Here is a 26,901-nt window from a genome sequence, read left to right on the forward strand (position 1 = left end):
ACAGCCCATCTGGAAACCAGATGTACCCCAGTTTAGAGTACCATCCCGGACACAGCAGATGTTTAGTGCACCTACGCCAAATATAGACCTCAGAGTAACGTATTCAAGTCAATTCCGCGAAATGAGATTGGTTTCATTGATTTCACGCCTTGTTCATTTATAAGTTTCATGATTACTTTATGGACTGATTGGACTAGACTTGTTAGAAATATGGGAATCTGATGAGGGCCTGAAAACTAAGACGTTATTGACAAAACATTCGACTAACCCATTACTGATGTACGACTCTCGTAATTGTAACTTGTATACCGGCCAACACTTCTAAAATAGTTAAAGTTCCTGTAAATTTTCATGACGGTGAAGTATTTATTCCAGAACAGCTAATATGCAACTGTATGATAGGTGACTGTGTCACTACGATGAAAAATAATCGTGGTTTTATAGAAGTTTACAACCCGACTCGACACGACGTAGTCTTTTCAATGGACCGACCCGTTAGTGCAGAATTGTTCAATGTTCAGTGCACGCGCACCGCACAACTACTGCTCGAAAGAAGTACTATCGCGATTACGCACCGACCATTTAAACCCCGAAGAGCGAGCCATTTTAGAAAGGCTTTGTTCAAACTATGCTGTTGTCTTTTATTTAGAAGGGGAATCATTGACTTTTACTAATCATATCAAACACAGCATCCGAACAACTGTCGAAATACCGGTGTACACGAAAAGTTATAAATAGCCGTTCGTTCTCAGACAAGAGGTACAGGATCAAATTTCAAAAATGTTAGAACAAGGTATAATTCGCCCCTCTCAATCAGCATGGAATTACCCAATTTGGATGGTCCCAAAGAAAGTTGACGCATCAGGGAAGACTAAATGGCGACTAGTAGTAGACTTTAGAAAACTGAATGACAAGACTATTGATGACAAATACCCCATACCAAATATAGCTGACGTATTAGACAAATTAGGTAATTGCCACCACTTTACCACCCTCGGCCTTGCCAGTGGGTTCTACTAAGTTGAGATGAACCCCGAAGACATCCCCAAAACAGGTTTCAATGTAGCACATGGCCATTACGAGTGTTTACGCATGCCCATTGTGCTTAAAAACTCACCATCCACATTCCAGCGTGTGATGGAATGTGGTCTCATTACAAGAACTTATGGCCAATTTGGAAAAGGTATTTAAAAGGCTCAGGGAATCCAACTTTAAGATCCAGATGGACAAGTCGGAAAAAAGAAACAGCCTATCTCGGACACATAATGTGCAAAGACGGTATTAAATCCAGACAAGATCAAGGCCATAAAGAAGTTTCCTATACCTAAAACCGCCACAGAAATAAAACTATTTTTAGGTTTATTAGGCTATTATCGCAAGTTTATTCCTGACTTTGCTCGTATCACGAAGCCAATGACACAGTGTCTTAAAAAGGGATCTAAGATAGCAATTAATGACGTAGCTTATACTAATTGTTTTCAGAAATGCAAGACTCTTCTGACTAATGACCTTATCTTACAGTACCCTGACTTTGACAAATAGTTTATACTGACGACCGACGCATCCAACTTTGCGATTGGTGCCGTACTATCGCAGGGACCGATAAGAAGTGACAGACCAATGTTAAACACACTGTGACAAAACCCTTCGAGACTCACACTAGAACGACTATACAACTGACTGGATCTAACTTAGAGGACGAAGTTATTAACGCAGTGAACAAGTACGTGAATCCCAAAGTAAAAACGGGAATCATGATTATACCACCCTTGGCTATGTATCAAATCATACCCATTATACAAGACAAGTTCAAAAGTTCAACAATGAACCTAGTACTGACTAAGACCGAAATAGAAAATGTTAAAGAGTATTTACGACAACAAGAAATCATTAAGAAATATCGTGAGGGTAAAACTAACCACCGTGGTATTAACGAGTGTTTCTTAGCCCTATCTCGTCGTTATTACTGGCCCAAGATGAAGGAAACAATAGCAAAATACATCAACGAATGTAGTATTTGCGGTTAAGCTAAGTACGATCGTAATCCAATAAAGCAAAAGCTATCTATAGTACCACCACCTACTAAACTATTCGAAATTCCTCACCTTGATCTCTTCACGGCCCAATCAGAAAAGTTCCTTACGTTAGTTGACGTTTTCTCCAAATACGCTCAATGATCTTAAAGATCACCCTTAAGTGTCATTCAAGCCCTTCTTACATTTTTTACTCATCATAGCGTTCCTTTGACTATTGTGACTGACCAAGGACCTGAATTTACAAACATCTTGTTTTCTGAATTCACAAGACTTCATAAGATTCAACATCATAAAATCTTGGCGCATAGACCTAATGACAACGAAATCGTGGAGCGCTTTCACTCAACCATCCTCGAACACCTTAGAATCTTAAAACTTGAAAGGAAAACCGATCCTGCAATTAATCTCATGCCTTACGCAATCTTAGCCTACAATAGCTCTATACACAGTTTTACAAAATGTCGACCCTTTGACCTTATTACAGGACACTTTGACCCATGTGACCCGATAGATATATATTTAACAGAACACTTACTTCAACAGTATTCACAGGACCACAAGAAACGTGTAAATCAAATATATGACATGATTAACGAAACCTCGTTACATGACAGGACTGTTCTGACTGAAAATAGGAATAAAGACCGCGAACCTGAAAAAGAGTATACCCCTGATCAACAAGTATTCGTACGGAACCCTATGGCAACACGACAAAAGCTCGTACCACGTTTTACACAGGACATAGTCTTAGCAGATCTTCCGATTCATATTTATACCAAAAAGAAACGTGGCCCTGTCGCTAAGTCCCTCCTTAAGCGAACTCCTAAAGATCCTGTATTGTTGCAGGATACTACTCTCCCTACTATTGCAACTGGCTCGAGGACAAGACATAACGATTGACTCATTGGAAGACAGCTCAGGCTTACTCCCATTTAAAGTGGGACCTACTAAAGTCATATCCCATTACCATTCTTTCCTAAACCACATCAATCTCAATGACATTCACTTACAAATTCAATCAGTAAAAACCGAAATACTTGAACTAGGACCTCAGTTAAATAATAAGACATTATCTCTATTTGAGCCTCATATTGACTACCTTAATACTAAACTGGAACGGATTTCTGACCAATTACAGACATTCGAACCCAGACGTAAGAAGAGAGCGCTCGTTGATGGACTTGGTTCAGTAATAAAGAGCATTTCCGGTAATTTAGATTATACTGATGCAATTAAATATGACAATGCCATCAGAGTCCTCCAGAATAATGAAAAGAAATTAGAATCTCTAATTAAAAATCATGTAAGTTTAAATAAAGAATGGATGGCACAAAATGCTAAAATTCTAACAAATATTACACAAAATCAAGAAAAATTAGCAAAACTATGCAACATGATAATGAAAAGCGATACTAATAGGGAAACTGATCTAATAAAATATGCCCATCTGGCACAGCATCTTATAATTCTAGGCGACAACGTAGACAGATTGTCCGAAGTACTCCATAAGTTAGAAAATACTCTCGCTTTCATAATGGTTTCGGGTACCCCACATTCGATATTAAATATAGCAGATTTGTAAATAATTTTAGATAAGTTAAGGATTCTTTATTCAAATAATGAAATCCCTAACGTAGAATTTAGATACTATTGTGATACAATAAAATTAGGATATTTCTATTTAGATAGTCAAATAGTATTAGTTTACAAAGTACCGATTGCCTCTCCTTTAACCTACGACCTTTATAAGCTATCCATAGTTCCTAGTAAAAATCATCAAGTCCTAATACCTACCTTACCATATATAGCAATTTCTGGGACTGATTCCATGTACATGGAGGCAGAATGCCCGAATATAAAAACATGGTATCTTTGCGAGCAGAAGGCCAACCACCAGTTTCACTCTAACTCTGATTGCACTCACCAACTGATCATCAACCAAGAAGTCCTGCCATCCTGCAAGTTCACCTCAGTCATATTAACGAGAGACGCAATGGAACAACTGGACGAGAAGCACTACACCGTGAGCTTCTCCAACCAGACTAAAGTTAAAACATCCTGCGGACAGGAGCAGTATAGAATCCTCCAAGGAAGCTACCTAATCACCATCCCACTTAACTGCTACATGAAGACGCCTAGCTTCACAATTTCTAATTCAAACGACCGCATCAAAGGACATCCGTTGAAAATCACAGAATTACCTACATATAAAGAACAAGCACATAGTAAAGATTCATCCATCATCCTGAACTCCGTCGATCTCAAAAAACTTCACTTTATTAACGAGAAGATATCTCTACAAGCTCAGACAAATTTAGACGAAATTTCAGATAGAAGCCTATACTCACTACAATTCCAGTTTATGTAATTATATTCGGTGCAGCTGTACTCGCTATCAGCCTTTCATATCGATCATTTCGGTCAAGATCTGAAAACTCGACCAAGGAATCAAACACCGTATATATTGTGAAGTAAAAGAGAAATGCCATCCGTGCGAAGTAAAAGTTGACCACAGCATCCTTTCAGCGACTCTCTCAAAAAATATTTAGACATAGTCGCTGAAGTACGAGGGGAGGTGTTAAGTATGGATAACGCACGGAAACCGCTGTATTGCAATCACCCATTATTGTGACTTTCGGCACGAGGCGCCATCGCAGCACAACGCGATGGACCAGTTGCAGCACGGGGCGCCGATGCAGCGGAACGTGACGACAGCACAAGCCACCTTCGGAAACCGGACGTGTGCCATCGTCACTTTTGATTCTAACATCGATCATTAGACACATAATTTTAGTTTAATAATTTTATTGTAATTTTTATTTTAAATTAAATTTATTTCAAAGAAAGTTACATTTTTTTTGCAACACTTGGACGCGCTTCTCTTAATTTGCTATGTTATTTTGAAGAAAACAATAACTATTGTTTTCTTCGATCAATTGAGGCTTTCGATCAGTACAGTAATATTACAGGTTTTTTTTTAATTCTAGCGGGTTCGATTCCCGGTTATCGGCAGACAGGGGATTATTTAAAAATCTTTGAATGCAGTTCGAATTGTTTTCAAAATAAAAATGAAGTCTTGTTCTAGTAAAATGTTCTACCTACGGTATTTAAGGTACTGTCCCTCCGTGTGGCATAGCCGTGGGACACACTGTGTATACTTGAGTATTACATAGCATTAATTAATCACCTTCGCATTGAGTGCCTAGAACCTATTAATAACTGTAAGAACTGACTTTGCAATTCAGCTTTAGACTTCAGTGGTGATTAAGGAGAATAACTTCCCTAAATGTCTTAGGTCCTATTTGACATAAAAGATACCTGCGTAGTAGGTTCAAGCTTGGTGGTGAATTTGGCCGGTTCCTCGGTGGCGGAGAGCATTCGACGTGCTAGCCGCGCGAATGTACAGCGGAACTGGCGGGACATGCTGCAGTATAGCACGAAGTTCACTGACGACGTGAATAACGCCAGTACATCCATAAGGTCACCTGTGTGAAATACTCCATTTAATAACTTCAAAGTAAAAGTCGTTGACAACCAAATACGAAGATCCGACAAACAAGCACATAAAAAATTTCGTGAGGTCCACTGGTTCGTTCCGTGGCTTAGTTGGCATATCGTCTAGCATGGTTTGCTAGAAGACGTCGGTTCGAACCCGGCCGGATTTAAGGAATTTTTTCGAAGTATTCGTTCTTTGTATTAATAATTATAACAAACCAGTGGAGTAATTTCACAATAAATAATTGAATGTCAATTCAATACAAATTTAACTTAAAAAGTAATTAATGACATCATCGTTATGACAATAAAATTGAATTGGTACATGCTGCTAGAAAGTGCCAAAGTGTATGCAATCTGTACTTTAATCTCAATATAATTATGTAAATCTGCATCAATCTTTTAGTCATTCCACTTATGGGTACGGGTCTTTTCTAAGGTGAGTGTTCTTAAGTTCTTAAAATTGGCACCTCCTTCAGGATCCAGTAGCAGTTGAGCAAGGAGCTAAAGAATGAAGCTGAACGGCAGTCTGTTCCTGTCGCCAAGCAGTAATGTTAAGCATTACTGCGTTCCGGTTTTGAAAGGTAAAAGTGCTGGTGTAATTACAGGCACATGAAACTTGTCAACTTATGTATCAGAGGGTCAGGCGCAGTGGCAGTGTCCCTTAGAATTTGCGATTTAAACCTCTGAGTGGCACTGCAACTGCCATGGACGGGCGCGTCGATTAGCCCCTGGTGCACGACTTACTTGGTATCATCACAAAATCTATTGTATATATATAATATTACAATGAAGATAAAATGTTAGGCTGAATGAGTTTATTTCATAACCATTTCATATTAATTTTGTGAGTGTGGCAACACTGTTTCAATGTCGTAGCGATTTTCGTAGTGCGAATATTGTAATTTCCAAAATGAAACTTATAAATAGAAAAACTAAATTTTTAATTACTAGAACACCAAACCAGAACAATTCCATTATTTGTCCCACTTCTGGGCTCGTCTAAGGAAAATATTCCTAGGTTGTTAGTGTCGTCTTACTGAAATGTCACCTCCAGAGCTATGCCCGGATACTAAAGGAATACCTAATGATTGTTAATAGTGACTGAATAATTAATAGTGTTGATTATGATTACTCAATTACGGTAGAAAGGTATGCTGTATATTTAGATTGGTACCTACTTCTAGGAATAGTTTATGTATGACAATTATAGGTAGCAAGTAAATAAGTTTTGCTTTTGATCTTTACGAAGTTGTATCTTTTACTTTCCTTTCATCTTTAGCGAAAGGTATTGCTACAAATATTCACAAATGAACGTAATTTAGAAATAATAATGTGCTAAACAACCGCACCATTAGCCTAGTCTCAAACTAGAGAAGTCACTGTACTATGAGTACCAGATTAAGTAGCAGTAGATTTGCCCTGTGAAAGAGTTCGTACAGGGAAGTGCTGCCACCTTACCTATTTCTGCCGCCAAGCAGTTAATTTAAGCATTACTGCGTTCCGGTTTTGAAGGGTGAAATTACAGGCACAGGAACTTGTCAACTAGTCTGTTTGCATTTTAAAGCTCTGCGTGGCACAGAGGTTGTCAATTATAGTCATGCAGCCTCAAGGATCCGAACCATGGACCTTTCAATTAATAATAATAATAGGGCACACACTCAACATATCCCCGCACTAAGGGAACCCTGTGTCGCGGGTGCCATGGACACACACATTGAAAAACACAAATTACACCCAAACTCACGAGAGAAATAAATGTAGGCCATATAAATATTTCTCCCGGCCCGGGAATCGAACGTGGGACCTCTCGTGGCAGTCCGGCATGGTAACCTTTCGGCCACAGAGGCAGTTAAGACTGAGAAGTAACCGTTCTCCCACAGATATTTTTCTATGTAAAATTTAATGTAAAACTACCTAGCTATTTTAGGTAGTTAACTGAGAGTAATTAAGAGCAAGTCAAAGTTTACATAATGACTGAACTTCATAATAGAGACATTGTCAGGCTTTTAAAATAAGTTTTATTATTATTTCGTCCCTTTGTTCAGCGTTAGGGAGTCATGGTAGCAAAACATCGTGATATTCAATAAACATATTATACGTATAAAGTCTATAAAGGTATTTATAAATTTCTGCAGCGTAGTCGTAAATAAATCCCACAAGACAAAACTCAATCACAGCGGATTATGATGGAATTATATAAGAAAACATAATAAGACCAGTTATAACCTTGGCCACACCTGCACTAATCTCAAGTAAGACCCTGGCAGCTCCGCATGAAGTTGAAGCGATACGTAATACGCGTACTAATAAACCTCGATTTAATTAAAAGCTCTATCTACCTATACGACCCATCGTAAAGCTAGGCAAGAAAATAATCCGCCGTCAACATGCTACGGTCGAATGGATAAACCAAAGTTTAATTTAGTGGAAAATGTTTCGCTGTTTTTGTAGAGCTATATTTAAAAACATTACACTTGAGCGTATGTGACGCAGAAAGTAACGCATATATTATTACTTAATAAGAAGCCCACATCGTTTGTGCTCGTAGAAGTTTGAAAACAATTATTGAACATCGTTACGCTGTGTTTCAATGGAACTTTTGAGTGAGATATTTTACGTTTTAGGCTCGAATTTTTGTAACGACGTTGTACATAGCATATTGCACTTTATGGTCAATTGTGTAAAATGCGCGAACATTCTAGAGCGTGCGCGAGATCTTTAACACGATTATATTATTACAGTAACTTTGCAGCATACAAGGTTGATCTCTATTGACATGTTTTTTTTCTGTAATCCACTGACTTGTTTTATTCATGCAGCTGTTTTTAAATGAAAATAGATACTGAAACGAATTTTTCCGTAACCTTAATTTCAATATTTATTGCGGTCTTATCTTATTTATCAGTAACTCTAAGGCTTAATTTATATTGCGGCGGAAAGAAATGGAAGCAAATTTTTGTAACATAGCATAATTAACTATATGAACAATTTTGTAACGTACAAACTAGATACGAGCCAAAATCCTCCGCGGAAAGCGTGAGCATGCGCTACACTGCAAAAATTCGCTTCCATTCCGTTCCGCCGCAATATAAATTGAGCTTTAAAGTCATAGCGTTGCTACGACGCAGCTCCCCGGCAGCGCTTGTTTGGCTTCGCTCTAATACTGTGTAATTCAGCAAATGAACTGTAGTCCCTTGTGTCAGTATTTAGGAACACATATGTTTTATTTTATTGGGCTCATTTACTATGAGTATCGTGTGGTGAACGAAAGGAGACGTAGTATTCCTTGCCTGTACATCTGGCGCACCCTGGGCTACCAATCGGTGAGTTTACGCTAATTGGCAAATATTTTCTTCATCATGATGGCAAGCATCTCATCAAATGTAGGTTTAAGGGTGTGATGTATATATGTTTTTGTAATATTCTTAGTGTTTAAAATAAAAAAAAATAAAAATAAATAAAATATACACCATAGTGTATATTTGTCGTATCCTGGGCTGTGAGACATAAATAAGCAAAGAAGTGGGCGATGCGATTGCGAGGGCAACGTTACATAAAAGATGGTTTGAAGTATATATGTATATATATATATATATATATATATATATATATATATATATATGTGTTGATCAATAATCATATATATAAATAAAAATAAAAATATATATATATGATTATTGATCAACATATATATATGATTCGTGCCTATTTTTCACGAGACAACCGCATCATCAATCTATTATTATCGATATTGGTTTGAAAATGTTTTCCTTACTGAAAGTGCATTCCACAAGCTTCAAACAGTTGGCAGTGTGTTTATAAACTATTAGCAATGAAAATTAATATCGATCAATAGGAATATTAGTATACGATATTGTACGCATTTTTCTTCTACATTACAGGAATGCTTTTAGAAACCTATCAAATCCAACTTAAACCTTTTGCGCGATCGTTGCTGAGGTACTTTCTAGAAGGATAATAAATTTCTAAGACACAGACGTCAGGCGACAGACAAAAACACTAGGGTGGTCACAACTGGTCGATATACCTTGCTCACGAAATATGGACGATTCCTCATAAATTAGAAAGGGACTGTGGCGGACAATAACTTAAGGCGCCCACTGTTTGTAGATAAAAAATTGTTGTACGTAATCCTAAATTTACCATTATAATCATTGCCTACAACTAATTAAAAGTATTTATAGGGTAAAGTAATGTACTTCTAGCACCGTAGCCGGGGGATGACGTTTTGTGTTTCAAAGCACACCCGTTAAAAATAGGCCCGGCTGTATACGTATCAACCTATAAATAAACTAATTTATTTACAAAAAATTGATACGATTCCACAGCGAAAGCACGTGTAATCAGAAGTCACGGTAGCTGACAGCTCTATTTATTAAAAAGTAGCTGATGTATTCATTCATTCAAGACCTCTCATTAGAATGCTTTCTACCTTCAGATTTATAAAATAAGAACGGTACTCTTTTCAAACCCGTCTTCAGTTCTTTTGTAAATTTTATGAATATTAAAATTCCATTTTCGTGAGGCCTCCATTACTGGCAAACAAACACTCATCTGCATTTTCGTTCGTGTTTTAATGGAACCATTCAATAGTGTGTAGAGACTTTTGGTTTTTTTCCTGATAATAATATCTATTTAGTCTTTATATTTTTATCAGGTAAATGGTTACTGAGCTGTTTTTAAAAGTTGTAAAACAGTAACACGTCTTTATTATGAGAGTTTGTTTGTAGTGAAAATACATCTAACAAGCTATTTTTTGACATGATTAGGGTAAGTGTATTAATGGTCCAACTAATATTTAGATTGGCAAGTGCCTCTTTAGAGCAAAGTAATTAACTAAAAAGTACGGGCGATTTTCGCCACTAGCTAACTTTAAACAAAAAAAGCTCTTTTCTTTTAAAGTTAATGTCTACGGTTTTAAAATAATACTTTAGGGCGCATTTTAAGAATAAGCGAGAAAGTTTTAGGGTGCCTTTAAATTAGACACTGATAGATGAGCTGGTGTGGCTGAAGTGGCGCGTCTGTGGCGCTGCAGCTGCACTTCTAATAATTGTACGAAATCGGTAGTTCCACAACCACCACTCATAGATAAACTTCATAAAAAAGACTGGTAAATCCAGCCCAGAACTGGTAAATCGTAAACATGTCGTATGTCATCATGATAATGCCAAACCACACACATCTTTACAAAGCTGTCACGACCGTACTCACCCGTATTCGCTCCTTCAGATTTTTGTTTCGGTCCTTAAAAAATCTTTGAATGGGCACATCTTTGATAACGAAGACACATAATAATATGACATCTAGAGCTGTATTTTATAAAGACTGGAAATTTTATAAAAGGGGAATTTTCAAATGGCAAGAGGTTGTAAGTCATCATAGCCAATAAATGATTGAACAAAGCTTGATATTTATTTATTTAAAGAGTTTTCATTTATATGTTGACACTACGCAGACTTTTTGGCCAACCCAATATTTAAATAGCACGAACCGAAGCATAATAACGCACATATAAACTTTATATATATTTTATCTCTATAGGTATACACCTATAGAGATAAAATTAGCAAAAATATATATGAAAGTATATAAAAAATTAAATTAAAAAAAATACAGAAAACACACTGTGAGATTGTTTGCAAAACGAGAACGTATGAAACTTTATTCCCGGGATCAATTTGCAAAGCACTTTAACACGAGATTTATGTATTACTCTACAAGGTTTTACAAGCAGAGTTAATAGTTTTTGTACGACATAGCTGTTTTATGGAGTCATCATCGTAAAGGTTACGATCTCCAATAGCAAAGCCACCCGCTTTATATTTCTATATACTCCAGCCCCCGTACTATGCCGCCTCGAAAAAGCTATTATATCGACATTTATATGGCAAGCGAGAAAAATGTGACGTCTCAGTGACGTCACATTTTTATGTCATCGCGAGCGCCGGCGACCAATGACTGCAAAAGATTAACACAGTGCCAAACATGGCTGCAAGGTCACAGCTGATTTTAAAACATTTGTACAGTAAATTTATCAACGTAAAAATGGAGCGCGACAAACGAGGTGAAAAGACATTTTTTGTTTCATGGTTTTCGCGGCGATGAATAAACGACAAACGTAGCTATATACGTAATTTTATATTGTTTTCCTTGTTCTTCAAAATGTATAACAATAGTTCATTACCAAATAAGTAAACTTAGATTTATCAACTGAATTAAATATTGTCCCGGGGAGGTTTATCACACATATTCTGCCATGCTACGGCCATTAAAACATATTTTAATGTCATATAGGGGTGCTTTACCACAGGTAAGGCAAGACGATGATTAAAATTTATTAAGTTCTTTATTATTTTGAAGATTTACTGCAAATTTTTATCAATAAATATATGTTAAGTAACTGGTGACAGTGCAAATTACAAATTACCACAAGTAGCAAAATTCGAATTCTCTCCTAGCGCATTTTCAGTGGAAATGGTCTGAATTGACAAGGATTGACAAAACGTCTATCCAAATATTTATTCATATAATATTGAAACGTATTGCTGCCCATGTAAAGTGTTTGTACTCAGCGACGTAAGCGCAATTCACGCGATGTCTTGCGAGTGCTTGCGAAGGCTTATACGGGCAAGTTAATATCAATCGCGAGATTGTAGGGTACGTGAGATATAAGTTTTTTTTTAAATTGAAATGTATCAACCAAGTAATTTACTGTATTGATATTTTATATTTTTATTTTATCATCATATGTTTATTGATGTAGCTTTTATCATGACAAACTGAATAGCAGTGCATCTTCATTATCCACAATCTCAGCGCTTACTTGCGGTGGCTATTAATATCAATCGCGAGCTCGCGATAGCCAGGCCGGCGAGATTTCAATTCTCGTCTCATCTCGTCGGTGGAAAAACACCTGCCTTAACAACTATCACGTTTTGTAACACGCAAGAAAGGAGATATCAACAATGAGCTATAACTCAACCACCGGATAAGCCAAGAGGCACCGGCCGTTACCGGAACTGGCACGTTATATAATTATATAGGTACTTTATATAAAATAGGCATTATCCTGTTGAGGTGAAGAGGTCGACCATTGGATCTTAAGTGTTTTGGGTACTGTACCGTACCCAAGTCAACTACCTCACTCCGACCCCTGTTACTTGAAGGAAAGGACTATTAAGGCTTACCTATCGTAATATTGTCTCCATCAGTGGTTGTAAGGTAATTGGTGCATCACCCCTTCATGTAGACAATGTAAGGGCTTATGAGGGCGAAGCAACAATAATACACTTAGTTTGTTATTTTACCAAACATTCCATAGCAGTTCTTGAAGAAGTCTGGTGCTAGTGCGCTAGCGAGCCCGAGGAGGCCCTGGGGCACTTCGGTAGAGAGGAAGAGTCCAAGAACTGCAAGTAGCATGCGCGTTGTACGATCTGTCCGACTGGCTCGACGCGCAGACGATTCTTCTGCAAGACATTGTTTCTCGGCCTGTGAAAATTTTGAAGTTGTTTTAATTTCATTTTTGTATTTTTTTAAAATAACTAAATAATTAAAACTAAATTTTAAAAGTAGATAACCGTTTTCCCGTGTTATTGGTGTTTAATGTACAGACAACGGCACATCAGACTACACATTTTTGTTCGAAAATCGCCTCCAGTACCACGGAACAAGATACGTCAAGGTGTAGCTTGATGTGCGCGTGTACATAAAATAATATAGAATAGAGAAAAGCATTACAAAATACCTTAGCCCCACAATAACATACTCTTACACACACGGATACAATAAATACCCATGTCAACATTAATTCTAATTTATAAGTTCGCAGAGCACTTTCACATACATCTAAATGAAACAAAGGAGTGCGGCGATAACTCTTCTATAACATTTCTAATAGAACTTTGTAACAGATTAATTTTATTAAATTTTACACGGAGGTTAATGGGGAATGATTATAATTTTATTTAATAACATTATTTATGACATTGTTTCAATATTATGTCTACACAACTACGAAAAACAAAAGAAACTAAAAAGTTCGTCGCCAAAGGAGCACACTTTATACGCCTCAAAACTATTATATCTATAAACAGTCTTATTATGGTATAGGTTTAGATAATAGTTCTCTATAAATGGTTTTAGAAAAAAATTGGTCTTATAGACTTATTTCACTCAAATCAAAATTTTAAAAACTTCTTAATACCGAACAACTTAATTAAGTGTGATCTCTCTTAAGATTTACTCTTATAGTTCTTATTTTAAGTTCAAATATAGATTAACTGATTATTTTCAGTAAAATTATTCTGTACACATTCAGTAAAGTCTATTAATACTCTAAAACCAGTGCTCTTAAGTTTATTCTAGATATATTTCATTTACAGACATTCTGTAGTGTATGCTAATTGACAAACACGTTATAGCGCGTCTTCAGTATTTTTTTTTTTAAATACTATAATTAGGGTTTTTACTCTATTGGACGTTGTAAGAGTTCATGCAAAATGCATAAAGTAAAGAATATTAAAAGATCTAATGAGGATGGTGAACCTTGGATATTATGTCACATCATTCGATACATCAGTCGGTAATTCGCGCGCGAGCCGCGAAGTGATAAAAACAATTGAAATGAGCGCGTAACCTACTGTACTTTAATGTTATGTATGTGTATTGTGCCGTCTATCAATTGAATACAGTGAAATCATTGTGTGAAATGTGGTTGACGTGAAGAAATAACCTCAATTTTGTAATGAAAATTTTATTTCTTCCAACATAAGTTAGGTATGTCGTTGAAATATACTTTATCTGATAGGGAATTTATCCACCTTTCTAGTCATATATAACATATTCCATATAATTATACAGAATAACGTTTTTTTGCGACAAATTGGACTTTTTAAATTGTTTTTTTTTTACTTTGTGTTTGAAATATATTGTGTTTTGAAAGTTTTTATTGCATATTACGCCCACCATTCATATAATTTTACTCAATAAAAAGGTTTTGCAATACTCTCAAATTTTAAAGTATAAGGTGATGGTACAGTTTGAATATTTAATTTTTAAAGACGTGTTGGCTACAACTTTCTAATGGGTCGATATACTTTATAGGTACGATACGCTACATTTTAATGAATATATACACAAAAAATAAATTCAGTCCGTAAAAGCTTTTACTCGTTTTGGTTACGTTTCTTTATGTTAACAAATCGTAACAATTTACAGTTTCAATCGGATCACTGGCGTTTTTTTTTTGGATTTATTTGCCTTTACGTTAAATTGGATGGATATTGGATAATTCTGCAGTGTAAAGATTAAAGCTAAACAGAAATACATAGACAAAAAATATGACAAAATAAATTGGTATACTTATAATTTGATACAATTCAAAATTATAAATGAAAAACCATTCACAGATAATCTAGACTATTAGATGACAAAATATGCTTTATGGTAGGGGAAGAGGGAATTCAATGGAAATGAGGACATGGAACGAAAAAAAAATCATTTAAAGTCCAGTTGAGTAATGTTAGCGTAACGAATACAAATTAGAACTTGTATCGATTATTGTCATACCTTAAACGTAATCGATTCGAACTTTTTATTATAATTGAAAGGTTTTTCATATTAATTATATATATTTTTTTAAGTACGTCTAAATTAATGCCTGGCTGATGTCATTTATGTATGTCAGTTTAGCAATAATATTTAAAAGTATCTAAATCCCTTTCTAAAAGAAATGCCAATCAATCAAGCATCGGTCTACCAAAAGCGTTAATGAAATCGCAGTCTGTTAACCTACCAAAACGGTGGTGGGGCGAAGCTTGATGGTATGGTCACAAAAGAAGATTTATGCAGTCTGTGTTCAAATTTCTTAGACAAAGGTAATATTGTGAATACTGTGGGTGCCGTATATAAGTTGTTAATTTATACAGGTATGTACTGTCGTCTTTTTATTATGTAATTTAGTAACGAACTATCATGTATATTACTTGCTTAAAAGGAAATAAATGATTGAAAGTGAATTGTATTAAACTGTTTCCTTTCGTGCCTTAGTGTTACCTTACTTACCCAAGTCTTTACTTGAGAATTTGCTAACAGTAAGAATCACCTACATATATTGCCATACTCACAAAGATCACTGTCTATAATTTTAAAGGATCCCTTTGTACGGATGCTAACTGCCAAAATTCCTCCCAGATTCCTGAGAGAAATCGTGGCCAGGCCAGAAAAACACACATGCCCCGTCTCATGCGAATCAGTGCACTTGTGGCGGACTTTTCAAACTTTATTTTGGAAAACCAAGACAAACAGTCCAAACCCTTCTCGGGAATTCTAGAGGGAAATCGCGGGCGATACACTAAAATCATGACAATAATTAGTGATAAATGCAATATCCTCGCAATCAATCCTCACACAACTTGGCGTTTGGAATAAACTCTACAGATTTTAACAGACCAAAGTACTCTCCAGTGAAAACAGAAGTTGCAGGTGGTAATTTAATCTTTTGGACTATTTTACATTGCTGATGATAGATTCCCGCACCCTTTAATAAGAGAGTGTTTTAATGCATCACTAAACAAACAATGCCAACCATCAAGATCACGCTCAGTAATCAAGCATAAATATTGAGAAACATCACAATAACTTCTTTTATTCTTAAATTTAAACGAACATCTTGTCTTGAAGTTAGAGTGAGAGAAATTGGCGTAGACGGCAGTGGCTAGGTGTGAAAATTGTCGTTAGTAAGGCCGGAGCAAAACCAAAAGCACTTAACAAACTTCTTTTCCTGTTAAAAAGGCGTCTTGGCAACACTAGCATATAAATTACTACATATTTATAGTTTATATAGTTATTATTTTGCACTATTGAATTCAATGCCAAATGTAGTGAATTACTAAAAATTTAAAAACAATCTTTCGATACACGACGGTGAAGCACATTTTGCAGTTTTAATTTTTAATTGCACCTACTAATTATAATAACACGAATGCACATGTCTGTGTACTAACATCTGCGTTCTTTACGTATGTCTGAGTACATTTTTCGTCGCAACAAATGTATCGAACGCGTTAGCGTTAAAGCCGTAATTACAGCAACAGAATTCGGGAGTGTATTTTTCCGTCATAAATACAGAACAATTCGTTTTCAAAACCACGACACAGCGTAAAACGTTTCGAAAGGTATTACAAGGGCTTTTGCAAGTGTATGTTCGAAATTTCACTTTCAAAAGAATTAACTAACCCAAATTCTGTATTTGTCTCTTGACGTTTGGCTTGCGAGAGTATGCGTTTACGCGTAAATTTGTTATTTTTATAATATAAGGTTTAGTACGAAATTACTTTAATTTTTAAAATCACTTCATATTTGAAGTATTAGAAAAATCATTAAATAATTATAGACCTACAAACAAACCATTTATGGTTAAACTCCTTCTATAAGCTTAATTCTAAAATCAAGCCACCAACACCAGTAAGAATAGGTCAAGTTGAGTGAATTTATGACATAATAAAAGAACTAAAAAAAAATTAGCTTCAATACCTAATATCCATAATTTTGAATTACATATGCGTACCTACCTTATTGCACCTTTCAGTAATGTTATTGTCGCCTGCTGGTTCAGCATTAGCATAATCTCGAGCGTTTTAGTGGGTTTATTAAATTCCCCATATCCATAAACATAAACACAAAAATATTTAGATATTACAATACTGTTTAAGTCTTTAATTGCTTGCAGTGACATTAGTCACTGCAAGTTTTTTATTTGAAGACCAACTCGCTCACAACACTCACTGTTTTATGAAATTAACCAACATTTGAAACTACGTCCCATTTCTTTTCATTTTAATTACAATACAATCACAAATTTCAAGGCAACAAATTCGTAATCGTAATAATTAAATACGCGGGCATCAGACTCCAACAATATCAAGCGTTTCGAGATCTTATCTCTTTTATTCTCGCGAGTACAAATGAAATATAAATATGTTCTTTCATAAAAATTATTACCCAAATAAATTGAATTAAGCACAAAAGCAAACATAAAATCATATTTCTAATTTAGTTGTATTAATATCATAACTGGCAACTTACAGGAATTAACTTTAAGTTTTTTCCTGTAAGTTGGCGATTGTCGCCAAACCCATAGGGGCGAAACAAACCGTATAAGAATGGAAATAAGTTTTATTTTTACGCGAACGCTATTCGATGATAACCCAATAACGATAATGTTCGGGTTGTGGGCCGCCATTAATTAGGTCGTCTTCCACTATGTTTTTTGCAAATGTGTGCGTGTATACTGATGTGAGCGAATTGATTTCCTGAATGAAATAAATGCCGGGACTATGGCGGCTTATTCGTGCTGTCATTGCTTAAGATCCACCGGGAAGGCTGCAATACGTCGTATTATGAAGGACTTTACGCACGCGTTTATTAATGAATTATTTGGAATGTACGTTTTTTAAGTGGTGGACTATGCGCCCTGTCTTATGAATATACGTGGAAAATTTTAGGCAAGCCCGGTGGGAATCGAGTTATATGGACGCCTCGCCACTGTAGTGTAGTGATATTTGTTAACTTATTTTGACAAAGAAATGAAAGTATATTGGTAAAGTAATAAATATCATCAAGAGAACTTTTAACAAAGTGTCCCTATTATCTTTTTTTTCTTCTTAGAATATGATCAAGATGTTTTAATACGTCTCCTGATTTTGCTCCAATCCTCACTGCGGGGACCATCTTCCATGTCTGTCGCACTCGCCGTATGCGAAGATATTTCTATATTTAAGCCCACTGACTGAGTACTGATCCTCCAGTGTCATCGGGGGACCCATAACCCATTAAGAAAAATTAAAAACTTACCCTTAGTGCAAACATAAATATACTTCAAAAATTTACATAGTTACTAAATTAAAGATTATTACACTATTACTACAAACATCACTCTCCTGCAAAACAATAACACCTATTAAAACCAGAAAAATCCGCCGGTTATTTCGGAAGTTTCCCGCGTTTGATGGTCACACAAACACAAATATTTTTTTCTTATTTTATATCTTTAAAGTCTGTCATCAGCGTTGTGACCAAGCGGGTGTTGAAAAATTCTCAGGACCGAAACGGTGGCCTTAACTAGCGTGCTAATGAGTGACGAACTCTCGTAATGGGTTACCTTTCTTGTAACTTGGGACTATGTCACGCATAATTTACCATTGGTTAACATTGGTTTCACAATGACTTGTTGGATTATTTCTAGAAGAGAGTACAAAATAGATTTTTTGTATATTCATATTTGTACACTATATTATAACTAGTGGTCGGATAGTCGAATGTTTATTTACCTACAATACGGTTACTGGTGAAAATGGAATGCATTTTTGTACCTATCTGAAACATCCCGCGACATCAAATTGAAGGAAATATAAATCAAATGTAAATTTCTTCTTAGTTCTATTAAAGTTCGTTGTGTGTGTAGTGTAGAGATTGTATATTATCTTCTGACACTTATTGCAACTAGTTCGAAAGTCCAGAATGCAGACGGATCGATCGTCAATGAGACCTAGCTATAAATCATCGAGCCAAAGTAATAGGTACTCACTCACAAACCAAAATGGAATGAAATAAATAGTATTGGCGTTGATGAGCTACAAAGTTACAGACTTTTTAATACAAACACTGGCACGTCAAACGTAAACATACAATTTAAGAATCCCATCCCGGGACTTAGAAGACAAATTATTTTTTGTACTCCGGTACTTTATTAATCTGCCAATTAAAACTATATAAACGCGTCTCTGTTTTCCTGAACAGAATAACGTCACTATAATCGTGAAATTATTAAACAATATCTCAGACAGATCCGTTCTATCTCCTTGTTTTTTTTTTTTTGTTTTTTAATGTTTGTTTGGCTTTCGGTTGAGGTTGTTGTCATGGATTGTTAACAAATAATCTTTAAATATTGGTTATGTTCCATTATCGAGTTCTTGGGTTTTCGCGATTCTTACACATAGGAAATAAAACTATTTTTCCGCATTTAAATCGTTGGTTTGTTTTTCAAATTAAATAAAATTTAATTAATTAAATCGTTGGTTTGGTTTTTTTTTGTTTTTACAGGTCCCATGGTCACGGTTGACTTGTTGGTTGGTTTGTTTGAAAAAACAAATATTCGCGATTTAAATTCGTAAAAATAGTATCATTTCCTACGAGTTCCATTATTTTTATTTAGTCGTAGAAAAAATATTGTATGCAATCATTACATAATTAGGTAAAATCTCGTACCTAGTACTAAGGCAAGAATGAATAAATAATGAGGGCATTATTTGCATAATGCCCTCATTATTTATTCATTCGATTGCATAAAATTCATACTTCAATAGCAGTTCTCGGAAAAAAAACGTAACTTTATTTATAATAATAATAATCATTTATTGTACATAAAAAATATAAACACTAACAAACTAAAGAGGTTTTGTGTGGACAACAGTGTCTAAGGTGATGGCGATACTTCCACTCTTAGGGCGCGTTCAAATTAGCCGCTGCTAGCCGCGCTGCAGCCGCTAGCAGCTGAAGCGCGACCAAATTTTTAGTGATGTTTTATCTTTCGACTCAGTTACACGATGGATTCTGACGAAGAAACGCTACTTTCACTTATTTTATTAAAACTGAAGAAAAAAAAAATTAAAAAGAATACCAGAACGTATTAATATAATCGTCAACGTATAATCGACATTGTCGATCGACAACGAGAATTATAGACGTTTTCGAGTTGTCTGGGAATGCTTATTGCACTCCAAGATCCAAGATGGTTGCCAAGAATTTTTAAAATATTTATTTTTGGTAATCCTTATGGGAATGGCATTTATATCTGAATGCATGATGGCTAACACGACTTTTCTAAATGCAAGATGACGGGCACGATTTCTCAAATAATGGCAAGTTGGGTATCGTTTTCGAGATATTTGGGGGTGCTCATTACGAATATAGCACTTGTTTGTAAATCCAAGATGGCGGACACGATTTTTCAAAAATGCAATATGTGTATCCTTTTCGAGGTATTTGGGGATGCTCATTACGAATATAGCATTCATTTCCAAATCCAAGAAGGCGGGCACGATTTCTCAAATAATGGCAAGTTGGGTATCGTTTTCGAGATATCTGGGGGTGCACATTACGAATATAGCACTTGTTTATAAATCCAAGATGGCGGACACGATTTTCCGAATAATGGCATGCGTGGTTGCAGCGCGACCGCCGCGCGGCTGCAGCGCTGCTGCAGCGAGGCTAACAGCGGCTAATTTGAACGCGCCCTTAAACTGAGTGGCAATACTTCCACCGCTGAACCAGGTGGTAACCTGTGTTTCCGGGGTTATAAGAAAAATTAAAAACTAAGTGCAAACATACACATACATACACATACACATACATACACTTCAAAAATCTACATAGTTACCAAATTAAAGATTATTTATTACACTATTACTACAAACACAACTCTCCTGCAAAACAATAAAACCTATTAAAAATTAAACCTATTCGACCCACAGTGTCAAACAAAATGATATGGACAGCGTAACAGTTCTTTTTCAATAAAATATAAATGAAGAGGAAACACTAATCAAAGTTGTTGATATAAAATATATCAACATCAACAGGTTGATATAAATAAAATATATCAACAAGTTGATATAACAAAAATATAATAAAAAGGAAACAAAATACTGGGTAAAAGTAAAAAAAAAACAGAATGGATTTAAAAACAAAAAATTACAAGAAAATTATGATGCGATCAAAAGGAAAACTTTAAAACATGTAAAAATATGATGTGAATCTGAAATTAAAAGAATAAAAAAAATCGTTTGTGCTGATGTTTTTATTCTCAAAATATCTCAGTATAGAGTACTAAAAAACCCGACCTCGTAAGTCATACGTCCCCTAGTTTGCCACCCTTAGAAGTGGAATATTTTCTTCAAATGTAAATGGGACCACTACCGAGGTACCCTCTTTCCAACAACAAAAGCATCATCAAAATCGATTCACAAATGCCGTTATCGTGTAACATACATACAAAAAAACATACAGTCGAATTCAGAGTGTCCTCCTTTTTCAAGTCGGTTAAGAAAGGGTAAAAAGCAGATTCTTTGTGTAATCGTATGTAATTTTGACGTTATATTTTGTTAGAGTGTAAATGGAGACTGCAGTAAGTTCTTATTGGGGTGGCAGAGGGAAACTAAGTTTTCTCCAATATGGTGGTTTTATTTCACACAGTTACAACATGTACATACAGTGGGAAAGGACTCCCCCTAATCGGTACGTAGTCGAGGACCCGTACACGCGTTCCAATTAGGAAGCGGCTCAGGGTGCAACAACTAGTGCAACGTTTTTATTTATTTATTTATTCAGGATATTCCACATAGCAATACACTATACATTAAATTTGAACATATTCGCTTAAAACTAAGTGCTTCTATAGTTAAGGAACATCATAGCATGCATACAAAAAATAAATTGTTGTTTTTTGAAACTATCGAGCATATAGTTAATCCTTCTACCTATGATATGACATACAGTAATTGATTTAAAGTTACAAATAAAATTAAATTTCAAAATTAAAATTAGAATTAAAAATATAAATTCAAAAATATAAATACAAATTTACAATAAAAAATTAATTGAAACATCATTTATGTATTTAAAATATCACACAACCTTCTCTTGTAATTGTTTAACCCAAGACCAATGTCCAGATCATGTAATTTGGAAAGCGAGTTATACGTCCTGCAGAGCCTCGGCAAAAGAGCGAAATGACCGAGGTTCGTTTTTGAACCTACTACGGCAAAAAAGTTATAAGCGCTTTTCCTGGGTAACCTGCAAGGCGTATTGAATTATATTCAATAACTCAGGGCAGTCTAATGAACCGTTAACAATTTTGTGCAGGAAGATTAAATCAAGTCTCTTTCTACGGTTGATCAGAGAAGTCAACTTGTAATGCTCGAGTCTATGTGAGTACCCCGAAAGTCTCTCCGCTTCTAAATCGCCAAATGCCAAGTGATATAAAAAGCGCTTTTGAACACTTTCCAAACGTTTAATGTACACCTCGTAATGTGGGGTCCAAATGACACTGTTGAATTCCAGTCCAGGCAATACTAAAGCTTGAAAAAGTTTTATTTTCGATGAAGACTTCTTGAACTCCTTAGCATTGCGCAGTACGAAACCCATCATCCTAAAACCCTTATTTACAGTTTTTTTGATATGTGAGTCAAACCGCAAATTACTATCTACTAAAACCCCCAAGTCCCGAATCTCGTCCACTGTCTCTAAATCTTGTCCACCCATATTGTATTTATGTAAGTTATCGAACTTGTTGCGTGAAAAGCGTATGTGGTGACATTTAGCAACATTTAATATCATTTTATTGGATATACACCAATTACACAAATTATTGATATCTTCTTGTAGTAGTTCCAAATCCCTGGCACACTTAATTGGTTTTAATATTTTTAAGTCATCAGCGAAAAGATATACACTCGAGTTTTTAAAACAATTAATCACGTCATTAATAAATATGTTGAAAAATAGGGGACCCAAGTGGGATCCTTGGGGAACCCCGGACAGAGGTACAAGAGAATTTGAACTAAAACCGTTTACTACTACCTTAGAAGGCCGATGAGATAAGTACGACTTAACCCATTTAAGCAATGACCCATCAATGCCTAAAAGGGACAATTTGTTTAAAAGGATTTGATGATCTACTTTGTCGAACGCTTTACTGAAATCAGTGTATATGGCGTCCACCGGGATTCGCTCGTCTACTAATTTAGATACACTTGATATGAACAACGCTAAGTTTGATCTAGATTTAACGAAACCGTGCTGATGCGTAGTAATAAAATGCTTCAGGTGCCAGACTAGATGCTTAGTGACTAATTTCTCCAGAACCTTACCAAATATCGCAAGAACGGAGACCGGTCGATAATTTGAAACAATATGACGGGCTCCTGATTTATATAATGGGATTATTAAGGCCTCTTTCCATAGGTCAGGAAAAACTCCGTCATCAAGCGATCTATTAAAAATTTGTTGCAAAGGAGAAGATAGAACTTCAGCACATGACTTAATAAAAATAGGCGGAATCCCATCACTACCAGCCCCCTTCCCAGCATCCAAGGATATCAAAACATTATGCACTTCTTGGCTTGAAAACGACAACCTACAGAGAGTAGAAGTGGATGAGGAGCCTGGAGGCAATAACAACGGCGAGTATTGTCCATGGGTGTTGTATACCTTACCAAAGTTTTCGGCAAATAATTCGCAAATAGCTGGACCACTTGAAGCCATTTTCCCATCGAATTCCATTTCTTGTGGATAAGTACTCTGACCACCCCTTTTATTTTTGATAAAAGACCAGAAAACTGTAGGGTTACTACTTATAGCATCTTCAATTTTATTTATGTAAGAATTGTAACATGTGCAGCTCAGCCTAGTGCACCTTCTCCTGAGCAGTGTAAATGACAAAACGTCCATGGGATTGTTGAATTTCTGCACTCTGAAATGGTATTTATGTTTAGTAATCGGTAAGTAATCGGATCAAATCGCGAGAAAACCAAACGGGATATTTATCATTGTTACTCTTCTTTAAAGGGATGCATTCAGTTTTAAAGCGGAGTTCCAAACAAGGAAGCAGAGCTAGATGCATAGTAAGTTAGATTCAATTCATTAATGTTCGCATTGCCGCCAGTAGTCGTTCCGCGAGGGAAAATCTTAACACCGCGATGCAGAATTTGCGATTTCGACGTGCGTGACGGAACTAGTATGAGTTTGCCTGTTGTGTGATTTTGTTACAAGACTAATTTATTAACGTTGTTGTAAAGTAGCAATCTCTGGGTGGTAACCTGTCGACGGGCAAACAATGTATATAAATGTATCCGAATATCCGACCGCTAATAATAACACATAACTTTAATAATTATATTAAGATAAATAAAATTTTACTATAAATGTATGTTGTATATTAATACAAGTGTATTTTTAGTACGGTCCATGTACATGTAACAATTTCCGTGCAGTCACCATACACTTCAATCATTAAATTTGTGGATCACAAAATATGCTGGAATTTTGGGAGGCGTACCTACCTAGATAGAAAGCAGTTTGTCAGTTTGGGACTCGTGTGACTCATTATAATACCTTTAATACAAGTTTATCTTCGAAGATAAGGTAAATGTTTGCTCTTTGTTGCTTATTCATAGAATCATAATAAGATAACCAACCAAAACAACCCTTTCATAGAGTTTACATAATAAAGATCCCTTAGGAAATTCGATACGTGCCTATTCTTCAGAATAAACTTTGTAAAAATATTTTTCAATATCTTCTTTCCAGCGCACGTTGTTTACCAGTACTATTTTCAAAAATCCCTCAAGTCCCATTATTTCCAATAAATTTTAAAGATTTTTTTACTTTGTGAAGACGACTATCAAGAAAAGCTAGTTTATTTCTATTCCTCGTATTAATGTTATGTCTGTCACTATTTTTCATAAAGAAATTACTATTCCTTTTAACATAAATTACATTTTCATAAATGTACTGTGAGGCTAGTGTAAGAATATTAATTTCCTTAAACTTATTTCTCAAAGATACTTTGGGGCCCAGATTGTAAATTGCCCTAACTGCAAGTTTCTGCAGGACAAAGATTCTATTGATATCGGCGGCATTACCCCAAAGCAAAATGCCGTATGTCATTAGACTGTAAAAGTAGCTGAAGTAAACCAATCTAGCGGCTTCGACGTCTGAAAGTTTCCTTATTTTTTTAATCGCGTACAGTGCAGAGCCGAGCCGTTTTGATAACTTACTTATATGGGGACCCCATTGCAATTTAGCATCTAACGTTACACCTAGAAATACAACTGTATCCACAAGATTCAATTTTTCGTTTCTAACTACAATGTTTGTAACCGTCTTTCTAACATTGGGTAATGTAAATTTCACACAATTTGTATTTTTTTCATTAAGAAGTAGGTTATTAACAGCAAACCAATCAACTACTTTAGATATAGCATTGTTCCCATCGTCGTAGGAACATTGGTGCCTTTTAACTTTAAATAATAAGGAAGTATCATCAGCAAACAATACTATCTCATGTTTTATACCCCCATAAGGCTAGGTAAGTAATCAATATAAACTAAAAACAAAAATGAACCTAGAATTGAACCTTGAAGGACACCCATGCTAATTGCAGATCCTGATGATCTCGTACCGTTAACATCGAACTTCTGTACCCTACCACGCAAATACGATTTAAGAATCGTCGAGATCACGTCCCGCCACACCATAATGGCGAAGTTTCCTGACCAGTGTATCATGGTGCACACAATCAAAAGCTTTGGAAAGGTCACAGAATACACCAATAGCATCATGTGAGACTTCCCATGCATCAAATGCATCAAAACAGTATTGTAATCTGAATGTGGCATACTTGCCACTCGCACTCAAAACCTTTATGTCTTCATATAAGTACATACGGATACGGAAGTATATCCGTATATACTTATACGAAGACATAAGAGCGGTTGCAAACGCGATGCATTAGCGATGCTTTCGCTAATTGTCTACCTTTACACACGCGCCCGATTTTAAGCAGCGATGCAAGCGCGCGACTACATCGATACAAACGCGCAGTTGCATCGCTACACTCGGAATTTATAGGCGATAGCATCGATGCAATCACCCGTTTGTATCGATGCAATCGCGTGTTTGTATCGATGCAATCGGGCATTGGTATCGATGGAGTCGCGCGTTTACATCGAAGCAATAGCCTATAAATCGCAAGTGTAGTTGTAAGGGCAGAATAGCGACACTGTCCTTACAGGATGTTACTTCGTGATCGCGACGGTGTTTTCGGAGTAGTTGTTGGAATTAAAAATGTTATAAGTTTGAAAGTAATGTTATTTATTTATAAATGAAATGTAAAATAAAGTATTGTAAATGTTTTAAATATGTTAATATTAAATGTTATTGATGTTATTGTTTAGGAGTTGATAACTTACTAACTTAAAAATACAATAAAATGTCATAATACTATTGACCACATCAACAAAATAACTAGAATTAGCACATCTTACTGCAGCAAAATAAAACTAGAACTAGACCATGTCAATGCAGCAAATTAAAGTTCAATGTTGTACTTAACCGTACAATAGTGATACAATCGCGCGTTTCACGAACGCGCGCTTGCATCGCAGCCAAAAGTTGCCGTATATAACCACTCCAAAAGTTTAAGTGTTTGTCAGTTCACAACAAAAAGAAGACTTTTCTTTTGTTTATTTTTTCCATCATCACTAATGGCGTAGCGCCTGTTCCATTT

At 35.7% G+C, this 26,901-nt stretch overlaps 1 protein-coding gene across 2 annotated transcripts in view; it reads right to left on the bottom strand.

The window, feature by feature from the left end:
* LOC113237192 (sex peptide receptor-like) overlaps nt 1-26,901 on the bottom strand; it is a 95,397-nt gene that overhangs the window by 14,929 nt on the left and 53,567 nt on the right. For both annotated transcript variants that reach the window (XM_026473524.1, XM_026473525.1), the window contains 2 exons: nt 12,863-13,043; nt 5,355-5,521 (listed from right to left, as the gene is read on the bottom strand). In XM_026473524.1, coding sequence (XP_026329309.1) covers nt 5,355-5,521; nt 12,863-13,043 — 348 coding nt within the window. The remainder of the gene's footprint in view (nt 1-5,354; nt 5,522-12,862; nt 13,044-26,901) is intronic.

The sequence above is a fragment of the Hyposmocoma kahamanoa genome, unplaced genomic scaffold, assembly GCF_003589595.1.
Source record: "Hyposmocoma kahamanoa isolate Upper Pololo Valley unplaced genomic scaffold, ASM358959v1 93, whole genome shotgun sequence".
NCBI classification, from domain to species: domain Eukaryota; kingdom Metazoa; phylum Arthropoda; class Insecta; order Lepidoptera; family Cosmopterigidae; genus Hyposmocoma; species Hyposmocoma kahamanoa.